This window comes from Scedosporium apiospermum, assembly GCF_000732125.1.
Source record: "Scedosporium apiospermum strain IHEM 14462 chromosome Unknown SEQ_SAPIO_0098, whole genome shotgun sequence".
Classification (NCBI taxonomy): domain Eukaryota; kingdom Fungi; phylum Ascomycota; class Sordariomycetes; order Microascales; family Microascaceae; genus Scedosporium; species Scedosporium apiospermum.
The window spans coordinates 320,788-346,323 of NW_015971799.1; the positions used below are offsets into that span (position 1 = coordinate 320,788).

A 25,536-nucleotide genomic window follows, 5' to 3' on the forward strand; every position below is an offset into this window, starting at 1 on the left:
AGAAAAACAAGGAGTTGAACGGCTGTAGAAGAAGTACAACAAACTCAAGTGATTCCCGCGGCGGGGGAAGCGCGCGAATTTCCAATCTGGGACGAAATGCATGAGCTGATCAGGCACCCTTCGCACAGCCACAGGCCCGCCAACAACATCCAATCAGGCAGGCCAGAAAACAGACACAAAAAGGAACAGGGTTGGATATTTCATTTTCTTGTGGGTATTACTGAATTCGTGATGCGTCCCTTGACAACTTCCTTCTAGTCTCGAACAGATTCGAAATGAAAATGACCAGGAGAACTAACCCGTCGTATGAATCCGTGACTTGGTCATTCTGATGCCGACACTGAGAATAAAATATTCGTTTAACAAGGGCGAATGGCGAAGATAAGAAGAAAAACAGCCAACTGCTAATGGGGTTGAGGAGGACAGCGGGATGCCAGCAACCCTCTGCCCTGGTCATGTAGTCACCTAGGTATCTTTTCTAATAATAACAGAATTAAGTTTAGCTCATGACCGAACTTTTGGGGGCACAGAATAAAGGGCGATATCCTAAACTTATAATATTTACGTAGAGGAGATTTTGAATCATCGTGATATGAGGTATTGGCGATATTTAAGACTATCCAGGCTGGTTGCTAACTATCGACTCTAGGCACTGAACGCGAATTTGTTCTCCTTAACCCACTCGCTGAAGGTGGTTGGCTGTCTCCCACCAAACTTCAAAACATTGGCCACTGCCTCTTCGTATGCGGGTCCTGAGTAGTTCTCATCTACAGCGTTTCCTGGTCTCGTGCTCAGATGGGTCACCAGCTCCGCTGCAAGAGGTGGCGGCATACCGACCTGGTTGATGAACCATTCCAAACCCTCCTCTTTGTTGATTTCCGTTATTTTGATATCTTTCCCAAGCTCGGTTCCAATTATTCCTATCGCATCCTTCAGCGATACGAGCTCTGGCCCAATAAGCTCCACAGCATTATCCTTCAGAGGGGCCTGCGGTCCTTCAACGAGCAGCGAACCGCAAACCCTTCCAATATCCCCAGGAGTAATCCAATCCATCCTGGCTTCCGGATTCAAAACCCCTGCTTTCCCCTCCTTCAACTCCTCCCTCCACCAAAACGAATTGCTTGCGAAAAACGCAGGGCGCACTGCCACATAACCACCAGATCCGAAAACATCGTTCAAGCTGACTTCGACCTGAGCGTGCGCGAACGCAACAAAGGCGGTTGGGGAGACGCTTCGTATGTCTCCCTGGACCGAGATGCTGCTTAGCAGGACCACAAATTCGATCCCAGCATCTTTTAGGGCAGTGATGCTGGCGCGCACGTCCGCAGTCTGTCCGAGAGGGGCGTAGATGAATGCACGCTTCGCTCCAGTCTTCTGCACCGCTTCGGTGATGGTCTGGGGTTGGGTAAGATCGGCTTGGACCCTCTCGAAACCGGCGGCCCGTTCTTGCTCGGCTGAGAGGCCAGGGATAGGTTTCTGAGGATCGCGAAGGGCGAGGATGACTTTCGCGCCTTTCTCTTGGGCGGTGCGAGCGGTGGCAGAGCCGACGCCGCCCGTTGGGCCAAAGACGATGGTGGTGATGCGAGACATTTTTGCAAGGACAATTTCCCGGGTTATTAAGAATAGAATAGGTGAATGGAGGGTGAAAGACTCAGAGCTGAGATGAATGGTTGAAGTGTGCTGATGCGTTGAGTAATTCCGAGAACGAGCAGCCAGCGGGGATATGCCATTATATACCTGAAGTCGTGTTCCCATTCATTTTATGAAGCACGTCACTGAGTGTGTCGCACAACCGGCCAGTATCCTCCGTCTACCAGCAAGCTCCAGAAGCAACAAGCATCGGAATGAATAAATCGGGATGATCAACATCAATCCTGCACGATTTATCAGCAGAGGCTCTATTATTAGCTCCCGAATGATAAGGGGAGGCCATCGGCGGCCGGCCGCCGACCGTTATTTGTAAGATGCTTCGCTGGCTTTTGAGTGACACTGTCGGGATCGGGCATTGGACGCCGACGTGCCATGTGCGGGGCTGCCTGGATACAACAGCGTAGTTCAGACCTGCAACGGACTTTGGACTTATTGAGGCGGTAGCTCCGTTGGATTATGAATCATGCTATGCAGATAAAATTAAGGTTGGGGGAGATCAATTCGTCCACGGCGGACAGCCAACTTAACCTCATCCCATCAATCTCTCGACATCCCCACCAAGACCCGCCACCAAATCGGCGATGGAACTGGCTGGTTTCGGGGATAAGCGATTTGGCTCGGAAGGTCTTCCACCGGAGATATTTCCTAGGTAAACTAAACTTGACGCTACTGCTGTGCCCGAGCCCATCTCATCCTTATCTACGCCGAAAATACAACGAATGTGCACAATCAGCGAGCGAGACTGCGCTTACAGATATTACCAAGGCTAGAGATGACGTTTCCGATGCCCTCTTCGCTGGGGAACTGAATTGCAAATCGAAATTAAATACATCCTCGTAGTTAAATATCCTGGCTAAGAATGGTATGGGGTAGGCATTGCAGGAAGTAGCAGTTAATAACGTGTCAAGTCCTCATGCCGTGCGATTGTACGGATTAACAACTCTAGTTCCATTCGTCGCTCCTACCCATTGATCCTCGAGGCCGTCTCCGACCATTTCGACGTCCACTCTCGTTATCGTTTCCGCCGCCGCGGCTGTGCCCATGCCCACGACCATGCCCGTTCCCATGCCCGTTCCCATGTCCGTTCCCATGTCCGTTTCCATGACCATCACCGCGACTGCCGGTGGGGCGTGGCTTACATCCAGGACCTGGAGGAGGCGTCTCGGTTGGTTCAAGCCCAGGAGGTGGCGTTGTCGGCTGGGGAACACCAGGGGGACAGTGCCAATGATCGTCATGAGGTGTGCAAGTACCCGTGGGCTCGGGTTCTAGAGGTGGGCTTGAAGTGGGCTCCGGGCCTGGAGGTGGAGTTGTAGGCTCGGGCACACCAGGGGGACAATGCCAGTGATCATCGTGCGGTGTGCAGGTCTGGGTTGGTTCGGGTTCTAGAGGTGGGCTTGAAGTAGGCTCTGGTCCCGGAGGAGGCGTTGTCGGTTCAGGGACACCTGGTGGGCAATGCCAGTGATCATCGTGAGGTGTACAAGTGCCAGTGGGAACTTCTGTTGGTGGGCAGCTAATAGAAGTGCTGGTGCTGGTGATAATAGAATACCCGGCCTCCGTAAGAGCATTAGAGTCGAAAACTCCATAGCCAGTGAAGATGTAGTCACCAATGGTGTAGACTCCAGTGTGAACGTAAATCTGGTCTCCAGAATACGGAACTCCAGACGTGGAATGATGCTCTGTCATGGATGAATACCAAGATGTATAATCATCAATAGTAGCATCAATGCCCAGCCTATAGCTCGTCAAGGTTTCACATTCTTGCCCCGGTGAGTCATCTTGAGATAGAATCGGCTTTGCTAGATTCAAGATGAGCCATGTACCTAGGGCCAACCATGGCTTGCTATGCCAGATCATTGTGGAAGCAGTGATCCGTGAATTGGAAGGGAAGAAAAAGAAAAAGAAAAAAAAAAAGGATTCAAGGCAGAGTAATAACGAGGATAACCCTGAAATCCGTGTGAACTCTAGCTTTCCCTTTGTCAATCACATACCTCGGAGGGGAGCTCAGCACTTTTATCTTCCCTCGTACCCATGGCCTGGGATGTTAGGATATCGCAGCCTCGCTTCGCGTATCCAAACCCTCCCTCGACGACCTTCCCCCCACGCGAGGCGTTCTTCCTTCATCTTAGCTAGTAGAATTTACGCTGTTAACTGGTCTGATTAATGACCAAATATCACACATGCCCTCTCTTGTGTTACATGGGACCCACGGTCTTGTTCAATATTAGTTCCTCCTTTTGCAGTTCGTATAGCAGCTGAATCGATCAGATTATCAGATTACAACTGCCAAGATTCTGGTGCGCGAGAATGGGAAATATTGAAATGCACATTACTAGACCATAACCAGAGATGGCGTGTGATGAAGTAGGACGCCAAGCAATAGGCGGCCATCAAGGTCGTGTCGGCTTTCCCCAAGTTACTTGATCAAGGGGAAACATCTCGTAGAGCTAGATTCGGTGTTTACTCTGGGACGATTCCGCTATCTCTCTACTGGCAGGTCGGCTTTCCAGCTGAAAGTTCGAGCGGACCCTGATGGACTATTGCAGGGTCCCAAGTGTATCCCAGGCCAACGACTCCGACCAGGTTTGTCCCCTCCCTGCATCCGATCCCGTGTTCTTCACTATCAGGGGGTGGACCGCGTGGTTTCCCAAAGGTAGAGACCCCCAACAATTTAAACTACATTTTAGTATTACTACCCGACGCTAATGGATTCATAATCCAATATTTTATGCAAGCGGATGTCCCAATGGGCTTATGAGGGCCTGGTGTTCTTCAAGCCGGTGAGGCAGTATCTCATCGTCACTCTGTTGCCAAGAGCGCCACGATCCATTGGAACTCAGAAAGGATCCGTATTAATGATCGTTTGGGTGACTGGCCATACAAACTAAATACACGACAAGCATTTCATGTGACACTAACTTATCTATCAAGGTTACGGCCGGGATTGCCTCATGGTGATTGAGCGGAAAGGTTTTGGATGTGGTTCGTGAGAAATTTTATGTTTCAATGAGTATGCTTCCCTTAACCAGGACGTGATTATTATTCCTTCATCAGACCGCAAGCTCAAGGGACAGATGGCGTGGGGGCGAGCCTACTATGATACTGGTTGAGGGATTCGGAATCTTGAAGTTTAAGATTCGAGACGAAGGAGAGCGCGATCGTGGGGGAAGGATATAAATCTATCATCTTCGTCGTAGATCAGGACTTCCTTTTTCAAGACCACCCACCTTACCTACCAGAGTCCTGCTTTCGAAAGCCGAGTAAGCCCCCAGGGTGTATTAACTTCTGAATAAATCAAGATTCACTAACCCACAACTATGTTGTTTTCAAAGCCAAACAAGATGCTGTTCGCCGGATCCGTCCTTGCCGCTCTCGCAATTGCCCAGCTCGCCGCAGCAATGCCGGGCCCGCCTACAATCGAGAAGCGCGCTTGCACGCCGCCTAGCAACTGCCAGTATATTCCGGGTTCATCTTGCGAATATTGCTGCCCTGAAGGCCACTCACCCGATCCTCTTCGCAATTGCCACAAGCATACCCCCGTTGAATCCTGCACGCTCAGCTTCCCGCCTGTGAGCATTGCTGGATTGACTTGGCACTGCGATTCGGACCATTAAACCCAGTGTTGTCATAAACTAGGATCAAGTGTTGGTTCACCTGGAGTGAGCGCGAGGAAATGTCGACATTGTTATATAGTTCAACACTATCTGACGAAATCTAAGATCTTATAGTACTGTTGTCAAAGTAACCTGTCACTTGAGTCCTTGCCTAGCTTACCACTGTCCGAAAGTATAGGTAGTGTAAATTCTTCTATAGTGTGTTTTATGGGTATTGGACACAGTCTGTAGAATATCAACATCATCTTCGAAAGACACCATCGTCGAAGTAGTGTAGGAGGGACAATTAGTGTTATAACTGAGGATTTAAGCACGGGAGAATCAGTGGCGGGAATGTCATGTCGGCTCTCTATCATTCAAGGATGATGCCCGAGAAACTCCAGTTCATTGTCCGAAGAACTAATCAACCCAACCCGATTATATGCAAGGATACGCGAGACCTCTGCAGGGTTCCATAGATCTTGGGGAAATCGGTCCGCCTCCGGGAGCTTAAAATCTTTGCGTCCACTATTAATAACCAAGAGGTCTGAGCAGTTAGCTACAACCCTACCACTTTAGCCTGAAAGCCAAACAAAACCGGGGGTGTTTCATCTCGTACCAATGCCCTTGAACCCGTACTTCTGTTCTGTCGATCTTTGGCTTTGACTGCCATTTGGGCAAAAGTACAGGTTACCTTTTACTCAAACGAAAACCACATCTAACAAGGGGATGGGGGCCAGAAACAAGTACCCCGGATTGATTTACCCTTGCCTCGACGATATTTCAGACCCCAGCTCCCCAACTTGCCTGTTCTTCTTCTCTGCAGGCTATCCTAGACATGACAATCGAAAATTTCTCCGAATGCGGTTGCGATCGACGGCTTCGCCAGAACCCTTGAGCACGAGTCGAACATACCACATTTCAAATGCGACAAGTTAAGCAGTCTCGTCTTAACGCCGACTTGATAAATTGACCCAAATCGCATCTCTAAGCATTGAGAAAAGCCACACTGAAACCCATCGCGGCTTCGCATCTCCATTTGTGGTCATCAAGCAGGAGATCACTCTGGCCCCAGTTCCAAAGAGTCCACTATGCTGTCGCGGTTAGGGTTGGGCCCCCATGGCCCTAGCGACGAGTCAACACAATCAAGCAAGCCGTTTCCATTTAGCATGAGTAGAATACGAACGAGGACATCTTCGAGGACATCAGAGCGTGATATCGAGATGGACGCGGCAACTTCCCAAGTTTCGACGACGACGACAGCTGAGGGACCGACCCAGAACCGAACGAGAGTTGTATCGCAGATAGGGCAAGCGAGATTACGACCCCACACCCGGTATCACCGTGTCATGGGACACATAGCGCCTCTTTTCCGGAATCTGACTTTGCCGATTCCCGCGGCGATGGTCATTTTAATAATATTCGTCCATATCGGAGCACAGATGGGGATCTGGAAAGTCATCAATGCAGAGAAAGGAGGGCCAGCCTCGCCCACTTGGGCCCCGTTCTGGGTGATAATCCCCTACGTAAGGACGTCCGAAAAAAAACCGGAAGCGGAGTGGTGGAGGATCTCACTGACACCAAATTTGTTTTCAGGCCGTGATATATATTCCTTGGTGGTACCTTGTATGGGCGAATAACCGACAAGCTTGCCGGCGAAACCAGCCGTATCTCTCGAGGAGAATGCACATTATTACAGAAGTTGGAATGGTCTTTGTCGCCATACTCTGTTTCGTAATAATGCTTCTCCTCTCACGGGATGTCGCGGCCCAGTATGAGGTGGGCTTCCCATATGTAACCACCTTAGCTGCACTACTAGGCATGCAAGTGTGAGTCTCCTTTCCGACTGTCCTGCTCTTTCCATCCCTGGTCTAGTTGATGGGGAGAGATTGCTCACCACTAGGACGATAGAGCATCCCTGATTGGAGTACTAACCGGGGTAATATACGAATGCTGGGCCGAGAAAACATATCTAATAGACCGACCGAATCATATATAAAGAATACCAATAACGTTAGGAGAGCCTCGGTACGAAACCCGAACCTGGAGCGGAGGGTCTTAGGCTTTTCCGTAGATCATTATGTACTGGGGTTATGAATACAAAACATTGTATATATATTGGCGCAGACACCAAGAGAGACCTGATTGGGGCGAGCAACCAGAATTCAGTTGTAAATATCCATCACGGGCGATGTGTTTAGTTGCCTGTGACTCGTAAAGGGAGGGTGCGTTGACGTTCAAAGCGGGGCGCCGAACGGGGGGCGTGACGTCAATGTTTGACCTGGATGGTTATAGCTAGCTGCCAGAATTGCTTCCTGATAGTCTCTATAAAAAAACAAGGGAGTTCGATCACCTACAGCACCGTTTCACCTTTAGGAGGAAGCGTAAAACACCTTTTTCAACCACTTTTGACAGGCTGGACTTTGTATAGCTTCTAGTTAATGCGATGGACCTCCATCACAAATATTAGGAACAAAAATAGAAACAAAAAAGAAATTATCGTATTCGCACGAAAAGCGGCTGGGCCACTCCGAGGTTCGAACTCGGGACCTCCTGCAGTTTCCATGATAGGCCCAAAGCAGGAATCGTACCACTAGACCAAGTGGCCCTTTGTTGTGTGAGTTGTTGTGTAGAGGGGCCATAAACATGTCCTATATGACGAATGGACATGCTTCATGGTCTTTGAACAGCCTTGGTGATTGGTGACATGCTGCGTGAATGGATGCGTGACTGGGACTTAGAAACGATTGCTTTGAAACTGGAGTGAAATTAACCTACATAAACGCTCAATACATTACAGGTGCCAGTCGACTCACTCTGTTGGTGCCAGCCAAATAGAATACAGCGAGGGCGCTTGTCTGCTCGAGGAGGCCAGCACCACATGGACAAACCCGTTTTATGCCCTGTAGACCTCCAAGAGTAGAGCTGATCCGGCCGCAGACTCTTGCTCGAGCCCCACAGCAAACTCAGAGGCCTCGACCTCTGGAATTTGGGCGTGCTTCCCTACTTCATCCAATCGAGTTGTCCTACCACATCACTGATATCGCCGAAGTTCGCTTCGAATATCTTGGAGTGTCCCCACGTTTCTGCCAGGCGATGACGCCAACCATCTGCGCTAGCAAGCCGTAGCGGTGAGCTGTCGGACATCGGACAAAACTCGACAAGTTCTGAGCGATAGCGACTATTTCGATGGCCCTTTGTTTCTGACCCTCCCGTCGAACGCCATGGGATTCTTCCTTGACAAAAGTGCTCATGTTTTGATTGCTTGTTTCGGGAGTGCCGTTCTCTTTCCGAAGTCGCATCGTACCTGACCAAACAAGAGGCATATGTCGTCATCGAACAGCGACCCATGCGGCATGCGGCGAAGAATACAGCGCTAATCCCAAAGCGGAAGAACCCTTGTCCCTGTATCACATGATTGTTTCATTTGACTCAATTGACTTCGCCTCGCGTGCAGCTCCAAACCTGAACTCAATTGTTTCCCATCTTCAATTCCATCTTCCATCTTCTAACCTCATCCTTCATCCCGTCCCCGAGCTCGAGGTGCTCTCAGGTATACTTACCATGAAGAACCTGCTATCTTTAGCCGGTGCCGTCGGATTGGTGGCCGGCTCTTACATAGCTCAGGTCCCTCTGAATGGCCAGCAGATCGTGGCAGATGCGGCTGGTAGGAGTGCCGGCCGGGAGATCCCGATCGACTCCAAATCGTTGCAGGATACGATAAAAGCCGAGAATCTCATGAAGAGGGCCAAGAAGCTTTACCAGATTGCGAAGCTTTCAGAGGATGAGTATAACCATCCCACGAGGGTTATTGGGAGTGAAGGTCAGTGCCCAAGTCATCCCATCTTTCATCTTATGTCTCGCCTGTCTCGGATGAACCGAGACTCGCGTAATTTCCGCCACTGGAAAGGCCGCCGGCTGACTCATGATTCAAGGCCACGCGGGAACCCTAGCCTACATCTACGCCACTCTGGCCGAGGTTGGGGGCTACTACAAGGTCTCAACACAGGCATTCCCTGCAGTGATGGGCAATGTATTCGAATCACGCCTTGTCATCGGCAATGGCGTCCCCAAGTCTGCTGCACCCATGGGTTTGACGCCTCCGACGAGGGATAGACAGCCCGTCTTTGCCAACTTTGTCCTCGTGGCAAACAGTGGATGCGACGCTGCTGACTACCCCGAGTCAGTAGCCGGTTCCATCGCCTTTATCCGCCGTGGTCATTGTTCTTTCGGAGACAAGTCAGGTCTGGCTGGCAGCGCCGGAGCCGTTGCGGCAGTCATCTACAATAACGAGGAGGGATCCCTGCACGGAACCCTCGGCACCCCTCAACCGAATCACGTTGCCACGTTCGGTCTTTCACTTAGCGACGCTGCACCAGTACTCCGCGAGCTTGAAAAGGGCTCTAGGGTTGATGGCATCGCTTACATTGACGCAGAGGTTAAGAGCATTAGCACAAGTAACATCATCGCGCAGACGACTGGAGGAGACCAGGACAACTGCGTCATGCTTGGCGGTCACACTGATAGTGTCACAGAGGGCCCCGGAATCAACGACGATGGCTCCGGCACGATTTCTCTTCTCGAGGTTGCCACCCAATTGGCTGCCTTCGAGGTCAACAACTGCGTCCGCTTCGCGTGGTGGTCCGCCGAGGAGGAGGGTCTTCTCGGGTCAGACTACTACGTATCTCAGCTCACTACTGAGGAGAACCTCAAGATCCGCCTGTTCATGGATTACGACATGATGGCGAGCCCCAATTTCGCTTACCAGGTCTACAATGCTTCGAACGCCGATAACCCCATCGGTTCCGAAGAGCTTCGTGAGTTCTATGTCGACTGGTACGAGAAGCAGGGCCTCAACTACACTTTTATTCCGTTCGATGGCCGCAGTGACTATGATGCCTTCATTAAGAACGGCATCCCGGGCGGTGGTATCGCCACCGGCGCTGAGGGTGTGAAGAGCGATGACGAGAAGGACATGTTTGGGGGGGTTGCGGATGAGTGGTACGACCCCTGCTACCATCAGCTCTGCGACGACTTGAATAACGTCAACTTGACGGCCTGGGAGGTCAATACCAAGGTATGTAACGTTCTGTGAATTTTCGTGCTGTTCCCATCCCCCCGGTGCTCCCTTTTTTTCCTTGTCTTTTTTTCCCCCAAGCTGACCCGAGTGATTCCTTTTCTTGCAGCTCATCGCCCACTCCGTTGCTGCATTTGCCAAATCCCTCGAGGGATTCCCCAAGAGGACAGCTGATTTCGCGGTTGCCAGCACGGGTTACCGACCCAAATATCACGGTGGAAAGCTGGCCATTTAGAAGTAAGGACGAGGTTCTTACAGGTTCTTGCGTAGCATTTAGAGCAATAATCGGATGAGCGGGTCTAATGGAGACAGATTTTGTAGAACTTGACTTTCATTGGGTACTCATTCATAAACAGTTGGCGGCGTTTTCCCGTTACAGCACGATGTTTTAGGTATGTGAGTAATGAGCATGTCTGGAGCTTGATGTTCTAATCTCGCCAAACGTGATCCCCACTATGGATTGAATGATAGCCTCCCAGATGGTTAGGCCGTGCCAATGAAATTTATAAATGCTGTCGATAACACTAAAATAGGACAATGGCCGGCCATCATACATCATGCATCGCTTCGTTACATGGGCAATTGAGACGTTAGTATTACATACCAAATGATAAAAGCAAAGGTGTAGATTTTAACTCCGTAAATGTTTAGTGAATAATACGTGGTAAGGCTAAAGAAACTAACCTCTGAACATTCTAGGTGGGCAGAACAGTTAAATAGATCATGTACATGGGCTCTAGGGGAAATTTCATCATTCTACTTCCATTAATTCTTAGACCCTTTCCTTTCCCTCCAACGCACACATTTTGCTTCTGTGCTGTGCTGCCTCCTTTTTCTGCTCTTTCGGTTGACTGGCTAGTGCTTCTGGCGGCCTTACCTTGATCGCGAATGTTCACGGTTGGGTTAGTGGTCCTATAGAAGTGCCGGGTCATCTGTCCTTCAGCTCTGCGATTGAGAAATAACCATCGTGCATCGCGGACCCCGCGTTGAGTTACCTCTGCTAGTTAGGTCACGTCCTGGTGGCATATTGTCAATCGCATACTGACCTGTCGAGTCGAAGTCTCGAAGCGGATCGCTGTCGTTAGCCAGAGGCCTGGAGCGCTGGGCGTGGGAAGGTTGAGGAGTTAAGTTCCGAGGTTCCTCTTCATGAACGGCAGGTAACTGTTGTCTTTCCAGGTCCCCAACTACTCCCGGAGAATACTCCCGGGTCTTAGGGCGTGGAACCTTGGACCGAGCCATTTCTGTGCTGCGAGAACCGAGGGCTTCCTTTAACGGCTTGAGCTCGATACTAGAGTCTTTAGCGAGACCAGGGTGCAAAGGGGTTTCAATCAGCCAATAGTTTGACACTGCTCTGGGAGGAGGGCCTTCGTGTGCACCATCATGGTCAGGAGGGATGGGATCCTCGGGGATTATCTCGACTTTCCTACCATCTAAGCCTACGTACGTGAAAGGCTTCCGGAGAACGGCCGCTGGAGCAGGCACGGGAAGTACTGGAGTTTTTGCGGTGGATTTCGGGGTCGTTGACCGTTGGCTTTTGGTGCTAGCATCATCATTGTCTGAGAATAACTCCGGGTGCGCTCGTTTGAAGGCCTTGTGCTCCTGCACCGTGTAGTTAGCTCGGCGAAGACGGACTATGAAGACGCAGATGGAGAGGATGGAAAGGAGGAATAGGATGCCCAGGATGATGAGAGCTGTGATGAAGAGGAAGCTTTTCATTTGGCACCCCATGAGGGTGAGGTCGGTTTCGGGGGCTTCTGGAGTACCGGCCATTGTTAACAAGGCTGGGTATGGCTCTGATAAGCGGGTTTACCTGCAGGTGTTTCGACGTTTGTGGTATGTGTATTGGGAGGTGTTGACTGGATGTCTTGAGGGGATGTGTATTGGGAAAGAGGTTAGGTGGCTATGACCCTGGGGAATCGACGGGCTTTAGTACTCGGGCAACCTTTGTGTTGCGTCTAAATCAAGTTTGGGTGCTTCAGGAGCGTATATAGATTACAAAGTCATTATAAAGGTTTCAAAGAGGGAGAAGCTCTTGGTATCACAAAGGCTGGGAACAAAGGAGGTTTTCACTCAGCATATAGGAGGTGACAAAGACCCCTTGTTTTGGTGATAATGCCATTGTCGAGGCTTTTGTGAAGACATCTCTGAAACACTCGCGAGGAGGTACAAAAAAAAAAAAAACCGGGCTGGACTGGTGAAAAGTTTCAACCACGTCCAAGTCATGGAATCAAGGAAGAATTTGGCAATATGGTTGAATTTCAGATATTGCCAACCTATGAAGCTTCAAGAAGCGAAATCTACCATCAGCTAAAAAGGTCGGGAATTCCTCCCATTTCATCATAAGCCTACTTGCTTAAGCTTCAACCCCGGTCTTGCTGCACTCAAACGATATTAAACTCTTAGGGCGCAATCTCGTCCAGTTCGGTCGACGACTCCTGATCTATGTAATACCACTTTGTTGATACCCTGCACTGTTCGGGCTGACGGAGATCGTCGGAGAGTATTCGGCGACGAGGGGAACGTCGAACAACCCTCTACGAGGCCAGTGTCCGGAGATTCAACGTCCTAGATTTTATCTCCCATTTTACACTTCCATGTTTTGGCTGACCTCTTTAGACGAACCGACTCTGGGAAGTGGTCATTTTCGAATATGATGCTGTAGAGCCGTATTTAGCGAGCGTGGCATCGGTAGAGGATGCTTTTCTGACCAATTCTGCGATTATCCGTCTGTAATCCGGTTGTTGGCAAAAAAGATCCTTGGATTTTCGGAGGAGAGGCTGCTCTGACTCTGGGTTGGAGTATCTGACTGGCTCTCCTCAAGATCATCTGGGCTGCTGTTACCCCGCCCCATCGACGATTCGACGAAACGAACTAGGGGGCCGAGGATGGCCGATCAAAGGAACGATAGACGTTCTGACCCGCAATGTCAAAATGGTGGCTCGACACATCATGAAAAAGGAGCGGCGGCTCAAAAGTGGGTGGAATCAGGTGCAAATCGCCTCCAAGAAAGACACCGATGCCACCTTGAAGATCATTGACATAATTAGGAAACCCTTGATGAAGGGGTTAATCGACCATCCAAGTACTCGAAGACTAATTATAGATTTCTCATCAAAGATTAGGTGCTTCCCCCCTCGGAGCCTATTCTCTGCTGTAGAGAGGTTTGTTTCGCTGTGGGGAGAATGCGAGGGATTTTTGCAGTGGTCTTGTTTTCAGCGGTATCTAAGGTGTGATTGGTGTTTTCGGCGGTGGGTAGTATATGCAGGACCTCTGTCCTTTTCTGCCGGGTTCCACCGCCTTGGGCTTGCATAAAGGTCGACCTGTGACAGGTGGTCGCGTTTCGCAACACTTCTCTGGAGCTGGGATACAAGAATTAGTCAGCTAATGAGAAATAGTAAAAGTGTTGATGTAAAAAGGGGTTCCACTCTTCATTCCACTCTTCATTTAACTCTCCTATACCTACTCTTCATTCCACTCTTCAACTCTTCATTCAACTCTCCTATACTTTGTCAGAGCCGAGCAGCACAACCCAACAACATAAACAAGACTATACCACCCGCCCACAGGAATAACTGGCAGTGGCTAAGAGCCACGCAGCGAAGAAGAAATGGTCCAATAGTCGTTGGAATAGTCTAGTAGACAAGCAGGACATCGAGAAGTCAACAATCAGTCGAAATCTACATTATAAGACATTACATCCAAAGAAAAGAAAAGAAATATAAGATAGAAAAGAAGTAGTACTAAGAATATAGTAAAGGAATAACCTTTACAACAACTCACTAGCCAATAGGAAACAACTAATTGCTCGCTGCTGCAATGTCACCCTTCGCCTTCTTCTGCGCTACTGTTCTTCCCTAAGATCTATTCTATAAAATTAGGGGCTGCTATTGCCTTTTATGTGTAAGTGAGGGTCAGATGTGTAGCACTTCGGGCTTCCGTGGCGGCACCGATCCGCAATGTGGCGGTGCTGTCGCCAGTCGCCCTACGCACCAATACATGCTCTTCATTCCACTCTTCATTCCACTCTTCATTTCACTCTTCATTTCACTCTTCATTTCACTCTTCATTCCACTCTCCATTCCACTCTCCATTCCCAAATTAAGTCATGTCTTTTACCCATCTATATTATTTACCCTATGATGCCCTTAGCCTTCTTCTGGTTCCACTACTGAGTGCTAAGTTGCCAGTCATCTATAGGCGGCTCGTTACACCGCCCTTTTGACACCAACATCAAGTCGCTCGTAGAGTTCATGGCAAGAAACACCTGTTCTCCTGCTACCTAGTGTCCGACCGGAGCTTCGCGGTCACCGCCGCTGCCTTGGGCGATCTCGTTGGGAAAAGGGAGTAGAGTTGGAATTGGACCGATTGCCTTCGCGCATTCTCGAAGTGTTATACTGCAGGTAGCCTGCTGAGTAAGGTGTTGGGTTCCTGGCCCTTCCCAGGAGACCTTTTTGTAAGGATATCTGCTCGCAGAAGCTCGAGAAGGCCGCATAAGGCCAAGTGCCGCTGGACGCGATACTTGAAGCATCTTTGGGTGTGAGATGCTCAGCCGTAAGTGGGTGAATCCCGACATTTGTGGCTCGGAGCGCATTCCCGATGACAGCCCACTCCGAATTGAGTTTCAGTACGGGGGCTGAGACCGCCACGAGAAAGGGTGATATTTGCTCTGCCATTTGGTGAAGCCGTGTTCACCTCTTCCTCGATGCGATTTCCCGGTGGGGGTTTGGAACACTTGTTCGTCCTACGATAGCCCACGACAGAACGAGTTGCCATCCATAGCGTAAAAATCAAACCAGACAAGGCAGGGAGAATACAGGAGGGGTGGTGAATGGCAAATGATTGTCGATGATTGCAAATGTGAGGTGTGGGAACTGAAATCGATGTGCATTATTGGGAAAGGTTCTAAAACAGGAACCCCTTTCCAGGGAAGAACTAAGTAACGCGGGCGGTGGAGGTTCGGCTCTTCCTTCCTCCAGTGGCAGGCAGTTCAACATTCGGTTGTCTTGCGATAAATACAGGAGGAAAGAAAGGAAACAAATCATTTCCTCACTCTCTCTGAATCACTGGATAGATCGTGCCTTTCGAGAATGTCTCTTTGTGGCATCCACTTTACTGCCTTGGCCTCTGCCCAGAAAACACAATCTTGTTAGCATTAGCAAAGAGAAATGGCGAGGGAGGGAACAACTATACTCTGACCACAATTTCGTCCTCGGGGATGCCGCATCGGCGCGTAGGCCGTCAAGATATCGGCAGGTTTTGGATATTAGCGTTTTGGGGTGGAGTTGGCAAGATTTATCGAGATGCGAGTCGTTGCTGTCCAACAACTCCAATGCGAAATAAATTTCGAGCCACTGCCTTCGGCCATGGGTCCGGCGGTAGTTTTTGCAGAACAAAGCGTAAGATACTCCCAATATTCCTAGACCAGTCGTATTTCCCTGTTTCTGGGGTTCCAAAATGCGGTCCTTTCGAAGGTCAGAAAGCAGGATTAGATGACGTATCGGCGGACTTCCGAGCCGCACAGGCCTAGGGATGTTCGGGAGTTGGAACCTCGCGTCTGTAGCCAGCGCACATCAGGAAGAGTTCGATCACGAGGGGAATCTGCTTACCAGATGTTCAACATCGGACTCCATGTCGACTGCTGGGTAATGATATGAGTGGAGGGTGACCATCGCAGGAGCTTTGCGCATTTTGACTGATGACCGATTGGGGCAGCGGCCAGCATCGTTGGACGAATCGCCGCTCCTTCCAAAAAGCCTAGTCAGATTCAGAAAGAGGCTACTTGGCTCGGAAAGAGCCGAGACATCGACTCACTCATCCATCACTTCCATCCTAGGCTCATGATTCAGACCGAATCATAGCTCGGAAGGAACACTGAGAGTGAGCTCTGCATAAATAGGCGCATTTTCCCTCTAACAATCCTCTACCTTCATCCCGTTTTTACCCAGTTCGTCACATCCATCAGTCATTTCTCGCCGCTATCCTCAGCAAATTCTCCATTATCAAGGCTTTCTCCCAACAAGGACGGGTCTTTGACTGCGGATGTAGTCGTATCCGTCAACCCTACCGTGCCATCAAGCCCTCTCTCAATCTCTGTAGATACAAAATATCATGGCTCCCAGGACCAGGTTACTGACGCGCCCACAGGCGCAGGAGGTTCTCATAGGCCTCATCGGGCGGATACCCCCACATTGGTTCGACAACTATTGGGGGAAGGCTATCGTAGGTGTTATTAAAGCCGTCGCCATTTGTGGCGCCGACGTGGACATCCCCCAGCATTCTTTAACTGTGGATCTACAGGAAAAGATTAGGTCTGACCCACCTATAAAGCCTTCCGTCTATCAGATGTGGGCTGGTCTCATCCTCGGTTGGGACGAGGAATCAAGGACATTCCCCGAAGATTTGTTGGACGCAATATGTTAACAAATGGAATGATATGGTCAATATCAACCCGTCTCGAAAGGACGCTGCGCCACACATTATACACAGCACCATGGACACCTTTTCTGACTGGATGAATCACGACAGTCACTTCTTGGGACTGTTCTACGGGGATCGTCAACTCGGCGGGCTTAAGTCGGACACTGCCAGTTACTTTCGATACCTCGTCAATGCTATTGTGGTCACTGAAGTAACCGAAGAGGCCATCAGCTGGGTCTTGCCCGTCGATATAGACAAGGCACCGGGAGACTTGGAGGCCATGCTCTCCAAGCCGCTCCAGCTCGAAGCCTGGCCACTACCATCGAAACCAGCACTACCAGAGAACGAGCGCCCTAGCCCTAATGGCAGCCGGGTGAGGAAGCACGGCAAGTTCCTGGAAGATACGGTGCTCGATTTGCTGGAGAATGCCGTACGGTGGGAGGATTTCGACCAAGTAGCCAAGAAGGCCAGAACTTTGGAGACGTGTCTCGCGAATAACCCACCACACGATCTAGAGTTCGAAGAACGGCAGAAACAGGCCAGAGAGCGGCGGGCGCAGAAGTCACTGCAACTCAAAGATAGTTTCGAACAGACATCTCATCAGAGTGAAGAGGAATAGGGCGACGCATGAACCTCTAATATTCGAGAAGCAGTCCTAAGGATTCTTTTTTTCTTTGTCGTTCGGGGGAGTGTTTCGTCACTTAGTATCGAGATCCCCCTGAGATGCAATAGACTCTTACGTTCATCAAATATACAAACCTTCCTCTAAGCAATTCTAAATGGCCGAGAGTGAGCTCAGCGGGATTTACCAGCACAATGATTCCCTGGTCCAATCTGAATCTCGATTCAATAAATATTAGGCTGCGATGATCTTCTTAAAACATGTGTACTATTAAACAGTAACGTCTCTTCTTTCCGCCGATCAGCTTCAAGTGTCTCGACCGTTGTTTATAAATCCAAATCTCAACCAGCCTTAGACATATCTATCAAGTCTTACTCCAATGCGCGAAATGTCATCTATTCCATATCCGGACTATGGTTCCAATTCAACTCTCAACGGACTCTTGATCACGGTTCACCACCCTCCCTCAGTCCACAGATGATTGCCACGTGCCTCTGTAACCGAGTCTCCAATGCAGGCATTGATCCCCCCACTCCATCAGAACAAATGAAAGAAACCAGACCAAGCCGCATCTGGGAGTTCGTGATTTCTAGAGTCGAGTCGTGATGCCGTTTCCCAAGAGGTGGGGTTAATGACGTGCTACGGACCCCTACCCAGGATATGCAACATATTTTCTCAGAGAACACTTAATTCGACTTCGGCAAATGGGCCAATTCCATTTTTATTGGAAGTTTCCACCCACGCTGCGCGTTTTCATACCAGGTATGCCATGTATGCCGGAAATATCGTGCTGTCTCCGCCATGTTAACCCCGGCCGAAAAGACAGGGCCCTCACGGGTTAGGTTGGCATTTGGGCGATGCTCGCTTACAAATTTCAACAGCCTCAGCTTATTCCAATATTGATTCCGCCAGAACACATCCACAAGGGGCTATCTACCCAAGTAGGCACGATAGCCATGACATTAGAGGACTGTATCCCTTGACCATTGGGTCCCAGTGTTAGGTATAGCACGGCTTTCGCTTTCCCTAGCCGGACGACGAATGGCCCGGCACAAGGATGTCTTCATGGCCTACCCAAGCTCGCGATACCCACAGGCGGGGACCGTGTCCGTCGTATCAAGGTATCCATTTATTCATAACTCGCGGTCAAATGATAACCGCGCATGTCGTCTGGGAACCCCCACGGCCAAGGTGGTAACGGTTTACCGGACATGTAACCGAGGTATTGGTGCCGGACCACCCCTCCCGAGTTGGAGGAGCTCTTTGGCTAAGATAGCGGTAAGTTCAAGGTGGGGAAAGCAGGATGCACTACTGAAATGGCGCGACTCTGCGTCCGGACATGGACAATCAGGGCGCCGGTTCCGGCACGGGGGCCCATCCGGCTTTTGTGTTGCAGTGATACGACCTTGCCTATCATCACGTCAACAGTCCCTGTCTAGCCATGATTGCATTGGTCGTGATTTACCCCCAGCGGATTCCAGCAAACTCTATGATGTTGGTGAAAGAGCACTCACTATGGTGCTGGATCTACTTCCTACCGGGCAATGTCGACACGAGAACTCATGATGACACCACCGCGTGTATTATAAACCCATGCGTATTTCAAGGAGCCGATCTAACATTATATATGTATCAAGATAGGTTCGTCTCCATCCAGCATTACCGTGGCTCAACCCCGATAGCAGTCAGCTTCAACTCTTGAAGCCTTTCTATACTCAAGCCTCCCCTTCGCATATCATCTATTGTTCTAGTCTTCCCTAAATGTCGGGACTTCCACCTACCCATGGCACTCGGCCCGTTTCCCCCAAGGTGACCGGCCTTGATGACAAGGATATTAAAGCCACCGAACCGCCTCCAGCTAATCCTAGCAAGTACAATGACCATGGTACAAGTGAACAGTCCGGCAGCGATGAAGACATTGAAGGGTACGGCGAGAACCCGTTTTCAGATCCGACCAAAGCGGCATACTGGAAAGAGGTATACGAGAATTCTCGGTATGAGTGTCGACATGTTTTTGACCCTGATATCGCTTGGTCGCGCGAGGAAGAGAAAAAGATTGTCCGGAAGCTAGACTGGCACGTTTGTCTATGGGCTGTATGTGTGTATCCTCCCTTGGTTAAAGTACGAGCCTACTACTAACAGCTTCTTCAATTTTTCACAGTGCGTCATGTTCTTTGCCCTGCAAGTGGACCGAGGGAATCTCAGTCAAGCGGTATCTGACAACATGTTGGACGATCTCGGCATGAACACCAATGACTACAATTATGGAAATATGGTCTTTCTTGTCTCTTTCCTCTTAGCTGAGCTTCCCTCGCAACTAGTTTCTAAGGCCATCGGCCCTGATAGGTGGATTCCAACTCAAATTTGCCTATGGTCCATAGTTGCCGCCGCACAATGCTCCCTGAAAGGAAGGGCCAGTTTTCTTGCAACGAGATCTCTGCTTGGACTCCTAGAGGGCGGATTCATCCCAGATCTCGTCCTGTGGCTGAGTTACTTTTACACCTCGCGGGAACTTCCGATTAGACTTAGCTACTTTTGGACTACTCTGTCGGTCACCGGCATCGCCACATCCCTCTTGGCTTTTGCCCTGCTGCACATGCGGGGCATCAACGGCTGGGGCGGATGGCGCTGGTTGTTCCTGATTGAAGGCCTCATTACCCTCACCATTGGAATCGCGTCCTTCTTCCTGATGCCGGCCTCCGCCGTACAGACGAAGACGTGGTTCCGACCCAAAGGGTGGTTCAACGACCGTGAAGTGCGCATCGTCGTCAACCGCGTGCTTCGGGACGACCCGTCCAAGGGAGATATGCACAATAGGCAAGCAATTACGCCAAAGCGCCTATGGGAAGCCCTCAAGGATTACGACCTCTGGCCTCTATACATTATCGGCTTAATCGCATACATGCCGCAAGGACCGCCAGCCAAGTACCTCACACTGAGCCTGCGCTCCATAGGATTCAGCGCGTTCAATACGAACTTACTCACGATCCCTGTCAGCGTTATTCACATGATCAATTTGCTCCTCATCACGCGCCTGTCCGAATGGCTCAATGAGCGGACCTTCGTATCCATGCTGCAACCCTTGTGGACGCTACCTTGCATGATTGCCTTGCGTTGGTGGCCAGGTCTGGTAGACAATAAATGGGGAACTTACGGGCTTATCGTCAGCCTGCTCTCTTATCCATATTGCCACGCTATCTTGGTTGCATGGTGCTCGAGGAATTCCAATAACGTGGCAGCACGGTCTGTCTCTGCAGCCTTATACAACATGTCCGTCCAGCTCGGCAATGTTGCCGATTCGTTCATTTACAGAGAAGATGACAAGCCTTACTACCACCGAGGAAACATGCAACTGGTAGCTATTAACTTTGCTGCGATTGGGGTATTTCTCCTGACCAAAGCCTGTGAGTATAACCACTGCAAAATATCCTTGGCAGAATGAATGCTAATCGCTCTATTCCGCTTGGAAAGACTACGTTTATCGCAACAAACAGCGTGATCGAATTTGGAATAGCATGACTCAGGAAGAGCGTGACGACTACGTGAAGAATACCAAACTAGTGGGCAGTCGCAGGCTGGATTTTAGATTTGCTCACTGAATATCGATGAGGCCTGTTTATCCAAGGTCTCTTAGCACTCAGCATCATCTGCTGTTCCTTGAGAACCAGAGCAATAAGGCCGCGGAGGACCTAATAAGTTGCAACAGTTTCATCCGCCTCTTGTACTAGAATCGGAAACAAGTGGCGGATGAAGGCCAACACGTCAAGCGTCGCTGACAGAGGTATAGGCTTTTAGCCTCTCATCTATCTGTATCCTATCCATACTTAGCTTGCGACTAGAATCGAACCTTGAACCAGTGATATAAACCGTGAGGTCCACGTGACTCTACAACTGGGGACGCTCATTCTGTATGTTTTTATGACTTCAATGGTCCTCCATAAATCCACTCAGACATTATAGTCTGTGCAGTACAATATTGTAAGATATACACCCCTCTGCCAGGCCAGTAATGGACGAACCAGGTAAGTCAAGACCTCATCCGTCAAGAACTGTGAATTGAATGGTCCGGATTACTACGACCGCGTTCCCATCTTTCCCATCATCACGATAAAGATATCCCGCAGGGTTACTCATATCATCGCAAATTAAAATAGCAGTGGCCGTCGCATGGAACATCCCTTGGTCATGAAGCAGGTTAATATCACACGTTACTCTCACGCTGGGTTGAAGTGTATCATGCTCGTTTTTTTCATGTTAACCTATAACGTTTTCCTCTCTTCACTGTGTTGACCGTTTCTTAAAAATCGACAACCGGCCAATACTAATCCGACCCAGCCTCAACCTCATGATTGCGATCAAGAGCGCACTCACGGCAGCCATTGCTCCGGCCCAGAAAATTGCTGGGCGATATGGTTGGAAACCAGCTTCTCTTCCACCAAAGGCGTCGAGCATATAACCCGCGATGGGAGCACCCTTTTCGGTGATAGAGTCATTAGCATGGTGAGCGCTAAAGATAACGTTGGAATCCTTTCAAAGGGCCATAGTTACCATTGTGAAGCCTCCAACCCAGCCTGTGACAACGAAGCCCATGGCCGTGGCCACCCTGTTGGAGCCAAAAACATTCCCCACCGTCGTTGGCATCGCCGAAAAAAACGCGCCGCTCGATGCACCATTTATGATAACGAAAGCAATCAAACTCGCTGCCGAGGTTGACAAGGGCCACAGAATCAGTATGGTCAGCGCATTGAGCATCAGTGCCGACAGAAGCGTGTTAACCGCTCCAAACCTGTCACTCAGCACTCCTGACAGAATCCTCCCCACCGCCGAGGCGAAGTTAAACCCCGCCACCAGCAACGCGCCGATCTTCATCTCCATCCCAAGGGAGCGGCTGTAGAGCGGTATGAAGAAAGGCGGGACGAGAAGAGGGAAGGAGCCGATGGCGCCGGCGGCGAAGAGAAGACAGAAGTTGACATTTCGGAAGATTCCCCAGTCTATGGATCGGCTCGGGGGTTTCCGGCGTTCCTGGACGAGCCAAGCAGCGGGAAGCCCGGTGCCGAGGATGAGGAAACCGAGGATGCGGAAGGTCCATGCGGGACCGACGTTGTCGACGAGAGAACCCATGGCAAGGCTCGTAACTGCGCCTCCGAGGCCACCGGCTGCAAACACGATGCCATTGGCGAGGCCACGCTTCTTCGAGAACCACTGAGCAGGTGCGACAGATGCAGTCTTATCAGTAGGTCAGTCATGCGTTCGTTGTTGTACGTATCCAGGGACGGTATCGGCCTAGAGCAAGGCTTACCATAAACAAAAGGCCATTCCCTATTCCAAAGACTACCCCCGCAGTTGCAAACAGACCACCGACAGCGTGGGTCGTGAATCCCGCGAGGATCTCACCCAATCCCAGCATGGTGATACCTATCATACAAGTGTACCGCGAACCAAGTTTCCCGCTTATTTTAGCAGTGATAAGAGCTAAGGCTGAGACTAAGGAGGTAGCCACCGAGCCGACAAAGGAGAGAGATGCGGCTGATGCGATACCATCTTCCACGAGTGCGCTCTGGATGACTCCCCAACTGTAGCTTGTGCCGATGAACCAGTACGTCAGTATCGAACACCCCAAGACGACAACCCAGCCGCGGCCTCCATCGGGAGCTTCGAGATCTGCTAGACGCGATGCTTCTAGGATGGGATCGTCTTTGATAGACCCTCGCGGCGATGATTCTGTACTGCTGTTGAGCTCGCGCTGTGTGATGGATCCTTCATTGAAAATCTTAGCCTGGTGTGAAGTGATTGTGGTAGCCCGCACCGGGCTCGTTATTACCGTCGTCATCGACATGGTTGTCACTTCTGGCGATCGAAGATTGCTAGTTCTAAAGGTTTGGCCGCGATTGACACACTATTAAAAGCCATAATGCTCATGGTTAAAGGCTCCATGATATATACCCACGCTAGTCGATTTCGACGCTTTCGTCATCTCAACGCTACTATGATTTATCGGCCAATTTACGACAGAAAATTCTTTCATTGTCTCCATCAGACCGCATATCTTCCCTAGCCTGGTAGCACGTTGATGAAATTCCTTGTCTCGAAGTGCCGGACTTCGTGAAGGTCGGTCTAAGACCAGTAAAGCCGATGTTTGCCGCGCCGCGGATAGCCGGCCGAGATCCAACGCCAACATTCAAAAGCGCGATGAGTCCCCCCATTTCAACGCCATTTCGACGGGGATCGTCAATCCGGGTCCACACCTGGCAACAATAGAGTTATCTAAATGGCCTTATCTCTTCTTTCTTCCCCACAATGGGATCGATTTCGCCATGGCGGAATTTTCCATCCTTCTCGGCCTTGCGTCCCGACGCAGCGTTCCGCGGTGATCCACTGTTCGGCCCAGCTTTGAGGACCCACCGTCTCGAACGACACATGTCGACGCCGCCACTTCTACTGGCTGTTCGCACGCTTCCAAGGCATCAGCTAACGTTTGAGGTCCGGGTTCCGTGCTACGCGGACAAAAGTTCGGTCCGAACCAACCGGAGGTTTTGGGGGTTTTTGGAGAATGCCGATCAAGCACGACAGATCAGTGAACAGGTCATCAATGGATCAATGTTTACGAACAAGGGACCCGCCTAGGCTCACTACTCAAAAACCCGAACTGCGTCGTCCGATGAGGCCGAGTTGGCTCGGGACGAACCTAGTAAGTTGACAGTATATCCCACGTCTCACTTTGCTTCGTAGACGAAAACTACGAATCTATGTTACAACTCCCGAAAGGGATCTCTCCATTGTAGTCTCCGAAGGCGACAATAATGTGTGAAAGGCTCAACTGGTCACCGATCTGAGAGGCTCTTTTCTACTGCTGTCTCATGTCTGGCCCAATCCTCCAAGCTTCTATCGCATTGCTTCTTCGTTCGTACTTCTAGAGTACGAGGCCCCAAACTTATCTCAAGACAAGCCCAATCGATTCCGTCAGCGACCAGCAGACTGGGCATTCCGCTCCGAATTGACTCCATCAAATCCTTGCGAAGGGTCCGGCACCGGATGGTAAGGCGGATATTAGAACCCGTTTTAGGAAAAGTGCAACTGGCTGCCCAACGCTTCAACCTAACCCAACCTCACCTCAAATCTCCACCACCAACCCCCAAAGAGGATCAAAAAAGACCCGTGGCTGGAACAGCCGGAATTCGTCATCTAGCTACTGACAGTTTGTCAGGGCCGGGGAACACAACCCAGGGTTCGTAGCGCATAACCCGGTCTCGTCGAATAAACAGAAATCGCACTAGCACAATGGTCACGCAACAGTCGTAACAACCTCGCATGGTCGTAGGGAATGTGACGATCAATGGGAGACAGCGTCGTACAGCATCACTGGAAGGAAACAGAAGTAAAGCAATAAGAAGCATAGTACTGAAAAGTGAAATGAAAATAAGGAATGACTCGCTGCGAAACAGCTCTCGTAGATTAGGGAAACGACTGATCACCTCAAGTCGAATGCGTCCCATCTTTCCGCATGCATAACTGTCTGACTTCCTGGATTCCTCATATCTCCTATATCTGTGGTAACTATCCTGCTCTTATATGTGAAAGAGAGGTGGAATGTGCGTCTCTGTGGCTTTTGTCGTGGCGTGCGGCTCTTTCCACGTCGCTCCCCAGAGTAACATTTTGGGTCCATGGTGAAATCAGCAAGATTGTCGTCGGGGTTCGACAACCTCAACACAAAATAAAGTGAAGACTGGCTGTCGCCTTCGGCCATATTTAGGAAGTAGCTTATCGACACAAAGCACAACAGGTATAGTCAAGAGCAGATGTAGGTAGTAGGGTATCACTCATCACTAATCCCCTTCTTATTCCTGATAATAGGTTAAGTTTAACCCGACTTATCCTCCATTCTCACTCTCTTATAGCCCTCTACAAGCCCTTATAATAGCTACCATTCCCTTCATTCATTTCAAGGTTTGATGGAACGGGGGTGGAGGATGGAGAAGAGGGAAATGGCCTGGGGAGGCGGTAACGAGGCTCTTGTTGGAAATCGGGTTGAAGTTGAAGCCTTGCATCCCCCCGATGAATATTCAGCATAATCATTTCTCTCTTGACAGGCAAGAGACATAGGCAATGCCACTTGTCAGGGACTCTCATAGCTCTTATGTCCCAGGATTGGAACGCATTGATTGGGCCATTGATGGACATTA

The 25,536-nt window shown here is 50.1% G+C and overlaps 4 protein-coding genes and 2 pseudogenes across 4 annotated transcripts; 3 read left to right on the forward strand and 3 right to left on the reverse strand.

The window, feature by feature from the left end:
• Positions 1–645: 645 nt before the first annotated feature.
• Positions 646–1,590, reverse strand: SAPIO_CDS5259 (annotated as a pseudogene; the record flags this gene model as incomplete).
• A 7,214-nt stretch (positions 1,591–8,804) lies between these two features.
• On the forward strand, positions 8,805–10,552 carry SAPIO_CDS5260 (Leucine aminopeptidase 2; the record flags this gene model as incomplete). Its single annotated transcript, XM_016787621.1, has 3 exons — positions 8,805–9,063; positions 9,176–10,317; positions 10,427–10,552. 3 exons carry the CDS (start codon positions 8,805–8,807, stop codon positions 10,550–10,552), a joined length of 1,527 nt encoding a protein of 508 aa, XP_016642636.1.
• A 704-nt stretch (positions 10,553–11,256) lies between these two features.
• SAPIO_CDS5261 lies at positions 11,257–12,087 on the reverse strand (annotated as a pseudogene; the record flags this gene model as incomplete).
• A 4,338-nt stretch (positions 12,088–16,425) lies between these two features.
• Positions 16,426–17,353, forward strand: SAPIO_CDS5262 (uncharacterized protein; the record flags this gene model as incomplete). The annotated part of the gene is made up of 2 exons (XM_016787622.1): positions 16,426–16,625; positions 16,843–17,353. 2 exons carry the CDS (start codon positions 16,426–16,428, stop codon positions 17,351–17,353), a joined length of 711 nt encoding a protein of 236 aa, XP_016642637.1.
• A 1,764-nt stretch (positions 17,354–19,117) lies between these two features.
• Positions 19,118–20,955, forward strand: SAPIO_CDS5263 (putative transporter; the record flags this gene model as incomplete). Its single annotated transcript, XM_016787623.1, has 3 exons — positions 19,118–19,435; positions 19,518–20,760; positions 20,828–20,955. The coding sequence occupies 3 exons, from the start codon at positions 19,118–19,120 to the stop codon at positions 20,953–20,955; spliced, it is 1,689 nt and encodes a 562-aa protein (XP_016642638.1).
• Positions 20,956–21,634: 679 nt separating this feature from the next.
• On the reverse strand, positions 21,635–23,192 carry SAPIO_CDS5264 (Monocarboxylate permease; the record flags this gene model as incomplete). Its single annotated transcript, XM_016787624.1, has 3 exons — positions 21,635–21,829; positions 21,905–22,582; positions 22,656–23,192. 3 exons carry the CDS (start codon positions 23,190–23,192, stop codon positions 21,635–21,637), a joined length of 1,410 nt encoding a protein of 469 aa, XP_016642639.1.
• Positions 23,193–25,536: the final 2,344 nt, after the last annotated feature.